The sequence below is a fragment of the Hyla sarda genome, chromosome 11 (assembly GCF_029499605.1).
Source record: "Hyla sarda isolate aHylSar1 chromosome 11, aHylSar1.hap1, whole genome shotgun sequence".
Taxonomy (NCBI): Eukaryota; Metazoa; Chordata; class Amphibia; order Anura; family Hylidae; genus Hyla; species Hyla sarda.
The window spans coordinates 49,992,645-50,004,833 of record NC_079199.1 but is presented as its reverse complement, the minus strand read 5'-3'; the positions used below and the strand labels follow the sequence as shown (position 1 = coordinate 50,004,833).

Genomic DNA, 12,189 nt, shown 5'->3' with positions numbered 1-12,189 from the left:
GTACTGGAAGGATTAAGATTTTTAAAATAGAAGAAATTTACAAATCTGTATAACTTTCTGGCACCAGTTGATTTGAAAAGATTTTTTTTTCTTCAGAGATCCGCATTAAATGCATACCGATCATTTAAAAATACCGTAGTTAAATAAAATAAATAAAAAATGGTTTTATTAAGTTAACCCTTAAGAGTGCTCACAAGGTGATTTTAGTGCTCTCTCTAGTGCGCTCTGTAGTTTAGCCCCCGAGAATTCACTCTATAGTGCTCAGTTATTTCTCATTCACTCCATTTCAGTAGAACACCCATAATTACTTCTTACTTACTTCACTAGCCAATCACAGCACAACAGGCTTGCACTCTACTGGGCTAATGATTTACACAGCCCGCCATTACAGAAGTCACTGGGGTTTTGCATGGTGCTATGCACTTAGAACAGCAAGGAAGGAGTTACACCAAACACTCAATGGGCTGGAACTGTGCTGGGGATGATTTATATTGCACACCACCATAGATGGAAAAAGGGTGATTGATGAAATGGCTTTGCAAGGTGCTATGAGCATTACTTAAACAGCAGCAGCAGCAAAGCAAGGAAAAAAGGGTTACACTAAGCACTGCTGTTAAGAGGAGACTAAAGCTTTGATTTATCTTGAATGGACCATGTAGATACTCTGTACACTCACCGATATAGAAACAGAGTATCTCTCTCCAGCACAGAGCAAATGGCAAACATCACCCTTATTTTTGTAATCCATCTTGGTGTCTGTTACTACAAAAAAAAAGATTTCCCCTAACGGGCAGTGAACATTAGACTCCAGGGAAGAGCGACATCTAATGAACAAAACTTTAGAGCTGTTTTTCCTGGGCAAGGAGTCATTTTTGGTAAATTAGATCATTTCCAAAAATTATAGAAATTAGGAGGGAGGGACATTGCGTTAAACCACAGTGGTCATTTAAGCAATGCTACTAGAGGAGTATACCGCCATACATGCATGAGGTATAGGAAAGTATAGTAATGGCCCTTATGCACTATAGCAGGTCCAAAAAAGACAGCTTTGTGCATGAACCCCAATAAAAAGCCATTAAAGGTGTACTCCTGTGGAAAAAAAAAAAAAATTTTTAATTAACTGATGTCAGAAAGTTAAACAGATTTGTAAATTACTTCTATTAAAAAATCTTGATTCTTCCAGTATTTATTAGCTGCTGAATACTACAGAGGAAATGGTTTTCTTTTTTGGAACACAGAGCTCTCTGCTGACATCTCTGTCCATTTTAAGAACTGTCCAGAGTAGGAGAAAATCCACATAGCACACATATGCTGCTCTGGACAGTTCTTAAAATGGACAGAGATGTCAGCAGAGAGGACTGTGGTCATGATGTCAACAGAGAGCTCTGTGTTCCAAAAAAATAAAAAATAAACATTTCCTCTGTAGTATTCAGCAGCTAATAAGTACTGGAAGGATTAAGATTTCTTAATAGAAGTAATTTGCAAATCTGTTTAACTTTCTGGCACCAGTTGATTTAAAAAAAATAAAAGTTTTCAACCAGAGTACCCCTTTAAGGAGTTTCTATCCATGGAAATACACATATCTCTATAAGTGACAGTTCATCAAGGGAGACAGTGTAATGGAGAAAACCCCTTGCAGACAGCTAGATTGCTTTAACCAGGCATCTGATATCACCAAGCTTAGTTCCTGGTAAGAAAAAAAAAATATCACCCCCTTTTTACCCCTGCAGTAACAAGATATCAGGGGTTCTGATAAGTAAGGATAGAGAATAAGTGTCTGATCACAAGAGGTCCCACCGCTGGGACCCCTCTGGTGATCTCCTGATCAGGACCTGGCTCTCAGAGGAGCGCATGCATCTGCAGCACATTCATGAAGTGTCTACTCAGGTAAGGTTTATAGTGTCTACAGCACCTTTCCAGCCCAGTTAATAGGACTGGACACACAATACAAAGCCGCATATTCTCCAATATATCAGTCCCGTAACTAAGAACTAAGAGGCAGTGCTACAACGTAGTGGCAGTATAATCATACAATGTTAAGGTAGAAATGAAAAACGCAGCACTGACCAGTTGCTCTTTGAGTAGAATCCACTTTATTATCGATGCGGGGGGGAGCGGACTGTGCAAGGGGGAGCGGACTGCCGGGAACGACTTTGGCCCTTACCTACCTCATTGCCGTCCAATTGTGGCTCCAATGCTCCAGGAAGCCATGGTAGGCTGGAGCAAGGGAGCACCAATAACACTGATCAATGCTGTTCTATGGAGCAGCATTGTGCAGCATTTGCTATCCAAAGATAACAACATGTAAAAGTCCCTATGGACTAAAAAAAAAAAAAAAAAAAAAATTAATAAATAAATAGAAAAAAAGTTAATAAATGTGAATAAGCCCCCTCCCTAATAAAAGTTTGAATCCCCATTTTTTTAATTTTTATTTTTTAAAGGAAAACTGTCACCCGTTCACCCACACTACACCGAGTTATAGTGTGGGTGAACAGGAGACCGATGCAAGGTTTCTGACCTATATACGTACCTGAAGTCCGGCACCTGGTCCCTCTGAAGTTCGGCTTCTTCCAGCCCTAAATTGCGTGCTGGAGGTGGGCCCGCCAGCTGAATTTGAATATTAATGGGGGCTGGTCATGTGAGCGCTTGTGCCTACTGAGCACTCACATTACCAGCGCCCATAAATATTCAAATCCAGTCGGCGGGCCCACCTCCAGCACCCAATTTAGGGCTGGCAGAAGCCGAACATCAGAAGGACCAGGCGCCGGACTTCAGGTACGTATATAGGTCAGAAACTCTGCATTAGTCTTCTGTTCACCCTCACTATAACCCGGTGTATGGGGGTTCAGTGTGGGTGAATGGGTGACCGCTTTCCCTCAAATAAAATAACAATCAAGAATAACCTTATGTGCTATCGTCGTGTGCGCTAACATCAGAACTATTAAAACATAATGTTATGTAAACCTCAATGGCACACACGTAAAAAATACCAAAATCCAAAATTGCTTATTTTTGGATAACTTTACATACCATAAGAAAAATGTATACAAAATGATTAAAACGTCCCATCAAAACGAAAATGATAAAAACTACAGATCACAGTGCAAAATAGAACCCTCATACATCACAGTACACACACAAAAAAAAGAAAAAAAGTTATAGGGATCATCAGAGGACAATTTTAAGGATACATATTTCTGTACAAAAAGTTATAACTTTTTTTTAAAGAACTCAAATAAAACCTATACAAATTGGGTATCATTTTAATCATATGGACCGGTTAAATAAAGATAAAGGGGGGAGATTTATCAAAACCTGTCCAGAGGAAAAGTTGCTGTGTTGCCCATAGCAACCAAAGTGTTTTTCCTGAAAAGCAATACCTAACCCCAAGGCCGAAGCCCGGGGTGTAAAACCCCTTATTACTCAACCCCTAAAATATAAGCTTTATTGGTACGTCTTAAAAATTCCCCAGTGTGAAGTTTAAAATTAACTCCTGACAAGTGAGTGAACGATTAATGAGGGAAAACTCCCTTACAGCATTATATGCAGTGCTGCAGACACTCGCACATTTGCTTGTCAGTGAGTTGGTTAAAAAACTCAAACAGTATGCCCACCCCTACATGTATCGCCGCACCGCGGCGTTCTCAAGAGGTATGCGTGGCAACTATTCATAGTTGCCACGCATACCTATTGTGGCAGGTATCCAGAATCGAATCTAAACCCCGCTAAAGCTAGTGTGACTACTGGACCGCAACTAATTCCCCTAAATCCAGTGGAACAGCGCATAACAATTCTAAAGACTCTAAATTGCTTAAGGTCCCAACCTTTGTCAATCTCCAAGAGAATTTGCATTTGTAGAGACTAATATACTTGTAATTAACTTGACTTGTAATTTAGACTTGACTTGACTAGTTTCTGTGACAGCAGACATAGACTTGAGACTTACTGGAATGACTGTAGCTTTTGGGGTCTTCCAGATGCTGATCACTTGCACCGAGATCTCTGGCTAACAGATCTCTGGTGTTTGCTGTGCTCAGTAGCAGATGGTAAGAGAAGAGCGTGAATTGTAACGGATGCACCTTTATATAGTGGGGGGCTGGACTAAAGCCCATTGGTCAAGCTGCGGGTCATAGGTTAAGCTGGTGCTCTCTGGGAGAACACGTGACAACAAATCATGTGACTGCATAACATAACATGTGAAAGACTTACACAGGTCCTTTGTACTACCTATACATATGGATAGGCATTAAAGCAATATACACAACATTCTGGAAACAACAGGGGGAGACCTTGCAGGGAACCCCCAGGTCACTGAGGATCTCAACCTGACAGGGCCTAAGGGTAGTACAGGACCATGTCCTGTACTGGGGTATCACAATTTCGCAGAAATTAATTGTCTATTCACTTCAATGGAATTCCTGCAGCAGAAATTCTGTTATGTGAATGGGACAGCTTAAACCCATTGAAGTGTATTGGCTATATGTTTATTTTGAATTTTCATGCAAAATTCCATGCAGAAATTCTGGCGTGGGAACATAGTCTTACAAAAATATTTGAGGTTCAGAAAAGCACAAGCATTGAAACAGAGTACGGATAAATTCACATGGGCAAAACAGAAAAAAAATCTGTCCGGGCATGCTGGGAGTTGTAGTTTTGCAACATCTACAGGTCCGCATGTTGAAGATCACTGTCCTATACTTTACATTGTATTTGGTTCAGAATCTTTATTTTCTAGATTTTTATCCTATAAAATTAGGTGCGTCTTATATGCCGGAGCGTCTTATATGACAAAAAATACGGTACTTGTCAGATGGTGTACGGATCCTACACACATTGACAATAAGGCAGTGATCATAAAGGTGCGCAGCTTTCGTAATTATGCTTCACACTAGAAATAGGCACATTTGGGGAGATTTATCAAAACCTGTGCAGAGGAAGAGTGGTGCAGTTGCCCATAGCAACCAATCAGATCGCTTCTTTCATTTTCCACAGGCCTCTAAAGAGGCCTGTGGAAAATGAAAGAAGCAATCTGATTGGTTGCTATGGGCAACTGCACCACTCTTCCTCTGCACAGGTTTTGATAAATCTCCCCCATTAAAACTAAAGGTTTTTCATAAGTTATTAAGCAAATGTGACTTTCACTTCTTCTTTGAAAATATTTCTAAACAAAGAGGGTCATACTAGTCGTGAGCCTCTACCCACTCAGCAAATCCCACTTTAGTGACATGCAGGGGCCGAACCGTGAATCATCAATGTACTGAATGAGGCAGCTCAGAAGAAGAGAACCAGTGACTCAAGGGTGTATCATACACAGGGGGATTCTAGTACAATATGAAGACAAGACTTCTTGCATGCTGGGAAGAGAAAAGCAAGTCATTACAGAGCCCTGTGCTCCTATGCAGAAAATGCTAAATGTTCTCAAAAGTAAGCAGCATATGAATGAACAGAACAGAGACATGATGATCACAAATGTAGGGGCTGTCTAAGGTGTAGGGGGTCCCGGAATACCTTTCTGATTCCTTTAGGCCCACAATGGAAGTTCAGTATATGATGCAGCCAGACAACGTTTACCTCAGCCTGATCAGGTACCAGGGTACAAAGAGAAGATGTAAGTCAGTCTCCTCCTAAAAAGGAAGCACAATCGGCCTGCGGCACTTACCCTTGATCTCATAGTGTCCAATATATGAAAACTGATCAAATTGGGTACTGCCTTATAGGCAGCTCTATAGTACTGTATGGTGGCACCAAATACTGTACTGTAGGCTCATTTACATTGTATAGAACTGCATTATTACTTGGATTATTACTATTTCAGCATTTACTATTCCAGAAACAGAAACAATTCCCATATATGAGACAGATTTGCAATCCTGCTCATCCTGATGCATGAAAATCCAGAAAAATCTCTGCCCTGCCCCCCCCCCCCCCAAAGACCAGTACTTTATCTCAAATTTCTCCAATTCTGAGAACCCACAGATTGTTTTACAAATATATTGAATAAATGCTATGAGCAGCTTATCTTAAAGGGGTACTCCAGTGAAAACCTTTTTTCTTTTAAATCAACTGGTGGCAGAAAGTTAAACATATTTGTAAATTACTTCTATTAAAAAATCTTAATCCTTCCTGTACTTATTAGCTGCTGAATACTACAGAGGAAATTATTTTCTTTTTGGAATGCCCTCTGATGACATCACGAGCACAGTTCTCTCTGCTGACGTTATTATAATAATAACCCTTTATTTATTGTTGTCCTTAGTGGGATTTGAACCTAAGTCCCCAGCATTGCAAGGCAGCAGTGCTAACCACTGAGCCACTATGCTGCTATGCATGGTTGCTAAAATGGACAGAGATGTCAGCAGAGAGCACTGTGCTCGTGATGTCATCAGTGTTCCAAAAAGAAGGGAATTTCCTCTGTAGCATTCAGCAGCTAATAAGTACTGGAAGGATTAAGATTTTTTAATAGAAGTAATTTACAAATATGTTTAACTTAATGCCACCAGTTGATTTAAAAGAAAAAAAGGTTTTCACCGGAGTACCCCTTTAAAGCACCACTTTAGTAAAGACTTTAGGGCTAGTGCTCCTTTAAGTTCCTCAAAATGCTTTTAATTAGTGGATTGGGTTCAGAGCCAGGAGCTTGCCCTGACTTAGGAACCAGCCTTGGAAGCTGAATCATTTCCCAGCCTTTGATGAGATCATAGCATTTCCTTGGAGAGAGAGAGCATGCTCCTACCTGTGCATCAAATAATCTCAACATCTGCAATGAAAGGAAATATTTACATGTGCCTAGATGGTGCCAATGCACAAAACAGGAATACACAGAATGTATCATTGCACTATAATATGGGGTTGGCCAAAGTACCCCAAACCAGTAGTCCTGCCCCAAGTACAAAAATGTAAGGGCCTTCATGAGAGTTGTTTTCAGAATTCTTTTAAAGGGTACTTTGAGGAACTGAACTAAGACACTTCTTCCCTATCCTGAGGACGTGGAATAAGCGTCTGATCGCGGAGAGCCCGACCACTAGGGACCCACTCACGATCTCCCAATTGTTGCAGAAACTTCTGCAACTGTCCTATTCATCTAAAATATTCCCATAGGTGTTGGACAACCTCTTCTGGGAATGAAGTGGCCCAGGAATCAATGGTTCTAACCAATTCACCTACTCATAGCATGCTGGGAGTTTTTAGTTTGGAAAGCTGGAAATAAATAATTACATGCCACCCATTCAAATGAATAGTCAATCCCATTATACAAGGTCACATCTGGTGGAGTCCGACTGGCTCAGAGGGGAGTCCCAATCCCGAGGAACTAAAGGAGTACATGTGCACCAAATCATCCACCATTGAGAGATCACAAGATCACACATGGTAAAACCTGATCCCCCTCAATACTTTTTGTTGCCTCATGGTGATTTAGGCATGACTTACCACATTATTGGCTTTAGGGCCATTTAGTAGATGCAAATACAGCCAACAACTCCTTATTAGTATAGAATCCTACAGATGACTTAACATTAATATGCCACCTGTTGGCAGATGTTTACTGGTTTCCAATGTGTGTCAAAAATGTTGCACTCATAAGTGGGGGCACAAGTTATGCTGTGGATCCCACCACAAAATGTTGACAGAGTCCTAACCTAACGTGCTCAGTACAGGCATAATGAGAGCACCTTTGCTTCCATGGCAATGTTACCCTAGAGGGGGGTGACCTTTAGGCCTATCCCAGACAATTCCTTAGGTTTTTGCACTACATTGCTGCATCTTTCTGAAGTTGCCACAATGCATTTCTAACAGGATGGCCCAATGCTAGAGCTATAGGATAAAACCACTGAAATGGCAGCAGCTAGGACTGGTTTTAGGAGGTGTCTATTTGGGAAACTGCCTAGAGCCCATCTACTATGGAAGAAAAGAGCTGCAGGAGCAACCAGATTCTAACACGTTGGTTATGTGTGCATAAATTCTTAATAAGTAGAGGAGAGAACGTCTCTAGCAGGGGCTGATGTTCTGTACAACAAAAGGATTGGACATGTTGAAATCCAACATTCTCAACCCTCCTCTTTCCTGACATCTGCCATTGGGGAAGAGTAAGGAGAACACTACTGACAATCACATAGTTGTCAATTCCCACAAAAAATTGGCGCGTATGGCTAACTTTAATGTGTATGGCCAGTTTTTGACTACCAAGGAGCAACTAACTGTTTTACTACCCTAAACCACCAAGGATTTTGGAGTTATCGAGAAAAGCAGAACAACGAGATAGATAAGGCCTTCTGTTCACCATTTTCTATAAAACCAGCCTTGTCACCAGGTTCCAACTTTTCTATAAAAATTCCAAAATGTTCCAAACTATAGTGACAATACTGTACTTAGATGTTTGCCAAGCTGTGCATGTTTTACCTAACTTTTCTTTCATAGATGTGTAGCTAGAAGATAATAGAACATCTACAGAGGCTTTTATTACAGGAACGACTGCCCTGATATAACACCGCTGCTGCTCATTGTCAGCTACAGAACATCCCACACAGAAGTCTCATGGCATCTCTTTCCCAAAGTGAGAAAATTATCAAGATTTTGAGGTACATGTGAACACTATAGTTCACACCCAGTTACAAACACTTCTCTCTTTATCAAAAGGTTTTGCCACCTCTGGATGACTTTCAATAGTTACTTAAAGGAAATCTGTCCCCAGTGTCACCTGCGCTAACCTGTTGTTGCTGACCGGTAGTGCAGGTGACATTGATGACAACAGTACTTACCTTGTCCTGGACTGTGGCAGGGATCTCCTGTAATCTTCTCCGCTATCTGGGCTCCGGGCACCGTCTTGGGGCACGGGCGGAGCTTAATGATGTCACCACTGGTGTTCCCCAGGGACCCTGCAGAAAGCAGCAGCAGCTTGGGGGGGGGGGGGGAGGATAGTGACATCACCGCTGCTGCTCTCTGCTGGGTCCCGGGAACAGCAGCGGTTACGTAATTAAGCTACGCCCGTGCCCGGAGTGAAGATACCAGAGAAGATTACAGGAAATCCCCGCCATGGACCAGGAAAAGGTGAGTACTGTTGTCATCAGTGTCACCTGCACTACCTGTCGGTACTGACAGGTTAGTGCAGGTGACACAGGTGACAGATTTCCTTTAAGTCATTCTAAGTAGTCATCATAGAAACCAGTTCTGAGCGCAAAGAAAGCAAAATTTGTTCCGCTCATCCAATAACCTGGCTTAAAATTAAATAACTCAAAATAACCAGTTAGGCAGGGTTCACACTACATATATGGGTGAGGTATATGTCAGGATGGTAGCAAAAAGTTATGTCAATGTACACTGCAATGTACACCCAATAAGTCCATTGAGTTTCCTGCACCATACAGTCTACTAGTGTCTACATTTTGTCCACATTCCGAATTGAGTAACAAGTAAATTGAATAGTCCAATAGGAATAAGAGAAACCAACAGCCAACTCTCCCCATTTATCCATATGCCTGAACATTTGGTATAACTGAACGAAAAGGGGACCACAGCCAGACTCTTATGACAGGGGCTTATCTCTCCTAGAACAAAAGGATCAGGCAGTTAGAATTTAACATGCCTGATCCTGACTTATACCTCCCGAACATATCCTGACGTACCACCCAAAGGCAGTATTGTACCCAGCCTTGAAGGAGTTTTCTAATCACAGACAACTCCATTAAGGTTAGAGCTGCTCCAGTGACCAGCTGAGCTGTTGGCATCCCTGGCAGTCAGCTGATTTTAAAAGGGGGAAAGTTATGAAAAATCACGCATTTTCCTTATGGATGAATACATGCTCCTATGGATGCAACGTCACAATGGGTCCAATGTCAATGCAGGTTAGTAACACAGTGATACCAGCAGGGAACAGAACGAACCTACAGAGAAGAATTCCAGTGTCATTTGCATTTTAATCATTTTCCTACAGGTTCCAATTATTGCTGAAAAATTGAAGAGGTGCCATTGTTCTTACACTAGTAGATCACACATTGAGGAGGACTTTCTAGCTAATTACAGTGCACCCACAGACTTGTTTACAGTGCAAATTCGCCTTTGTCAAGTTGTGTCCTCCAGAGCGGCAAACCATTGCAAAGAGGACTAAGAGGATGGATCCCAAGCACCCATTCCTACAATCATATGACCTAATAGGGCAAATTAGATGGTATGAAACGATAAAGCAGACAACCCCTTTAAAAGGGAACTTTAATGCTTCAAAAGAGGTTATCCAACATAAGGTGACTTTACTAATTACCTGTCAGGCAGTAATGGACATGCTTACCAGGGATCTGTGCTTGTGTAGGTGGTAAATGGCAGATTCCTGTATCACATATCATGCTGCTGACTTGTATGTGTGAACTGGCTATTTTCTGTTTCTGTCCCCTACCTCCAGCTACAATGCCCAGGATCCCTAGTTACTAGATGGGAGGGGACTTATCTCCCTTCCACATATCAACCCCCCCACCCACTGCAGCACAGCTAGGCAGCACTATAAAGAATGACCTCCCTCTCACAGACATGCTCTCTGTCAACGCCTGACTAGTGATGCATTGTCTTGGGATGCACTGCCACCTGGGAAACGCCCGAAACACTCATTTTGTATGCTGCAAAAGGAAAGAATATCCGGCATAAAGATCACATAAGAATTGCGAGACCAGCCATCAAACACAAGTACAGACACTATAATAAGAACTATACTAACTTTACAGTCCCTGTAAGACAGTCAAAGTACATCTTGTCAACCATCTAAGGAAGTTAAAAGACATGGGTCTATCAAGTGTAAGTTTTCATTTTACTGTTTATCTAGAAGACGACAACCAAGACCTCTAATCAGGAAAATGCTAATTTCCCCTGGTTTCAAACACTTAGTAAGCCTCATCACAAGTCAACAAGCAACAGACCTTTACAACATTCTTCATCGAGCCTTCATTTTAAGAATCAAAAAGTCCAGAAAAAAAAAAAAAATGTATGATGCAATGTTAAAAAACAATCGTATTTAAAACAAACCAAGCCAAATGTTCTTACCTCGTTTGTGAAGCCAACCTTCTTTTACAATCGCTACTTCATTCATAATGACGGCAATGTAACTCAGTTGATACTCTCACCAAGATTTTGAATGAAAACTATAGCAGCACAGGTAAGATATCTAGAAAAAAAAAAAAAAAGAAGGCGTTAGAAGAGAAACATATGGAACAGCTCGCTCATTTGGCACCGAGAAGTCAGCCAATATGTAACATCACATAAGTTAGAGGCTCTTTGGGCTAAAGTGACACCCAAGTATTTTTTCTTCTGACAAGCAGACTTTGTGTTACATCACTTTCTCCTAAAAAGCAGTTCCTTTGAGACATATTGAGCCCTGTAAGTTGAAGACACGTGTATGGTTTAAATTGAAGTTTATTTGTCACTGATGTTCACACAGGTGTCAGGTGCCTTTAGGGTATGTTCACACTAAAGAAATTCAGCTGAAATTCCTCAGTAGATTCGCGGCATTCTAAGGGTGCATTCACACCACGTTTTTGCAATACAGTTCGGTATGAGGTTTTTGATGAAAAATGGATTCCTCAAAACCTGACTAAACTGTATCAAAACGTGTGTACAAGTTGCAACCTTTATACGGTTAAAAAACGTATACGGTTTGAAAAATGTCCAGTTGTATCCGTTTTTTAAGAAAAAACTTATACTTTTTAACTTTTCACTCCATTTTGAATAAAGTTTCACTTGTTTGATTGAAATTCCAAGAGAAAAAAAATGTGCCAAGTCAAAAACTGTATGGTAAAAACCGGATGGAACCGTACGCACACACGGTTCTGTACGGTTCCCATTGACTCCCATGTTAAAAAAAACAAACAACGGTTTTTCACCCGGACCAAAAAACGTGGTAGTCGACGTTTTTTGGGTACGAGTAAAAATAAAATAAAAAAACAGACAAAACCGTATAAGATAAAAAAAAAGGGACTAAACCAGATGATGCGTTTGACATATGGTTTACAATGTTAAGTCAATGTATACTGTTTTCTATACGGTTCCGTACGGTTTTTAACTTGAAACCGTATACGGGAACTATATAGCAAAAACGTGGTGTGCATGCAGCTCAACACGGTCCAAAATTTGCACTTATGTACACGTTGTACTCCATCCCATTGACAAATGGCACCAAAATCCAATTTCTCATTGCAAATTCCATAGCTGAACTTC

At 41.0% G+C, this 12,189-nt stretch overlaps 1 protein-coding gene across 2 annotated transcripts in view; it reads right to left on the bottom strand.

Moving 5' to 3' along the window:
- AKT1 (AKT serine/threonine kinase 1) overlaps nucleotides 1-12,189 on the bottom strand; it is a 148,808-nt gene that overhangs the window by 116,517 nt on the left and 20,102 nt on the right. For both annotated transcript variants that reach the window (XM_056547349.1, XM_056547350.1), the window contains exon 2: nucleotides 11,020-11,140. In XM_056547349.1, coding sequence (XP_056403324.1) covers nucleotides 11,020-11,065 — 46 coding nt within the window. In that variant the 5' untranslated portion in view covers nucleotides 11,066-11,140. The remainder of the gene's footprint in view (nucleotides 1-11,019; nucleotides 11,141-12,189) is intronic.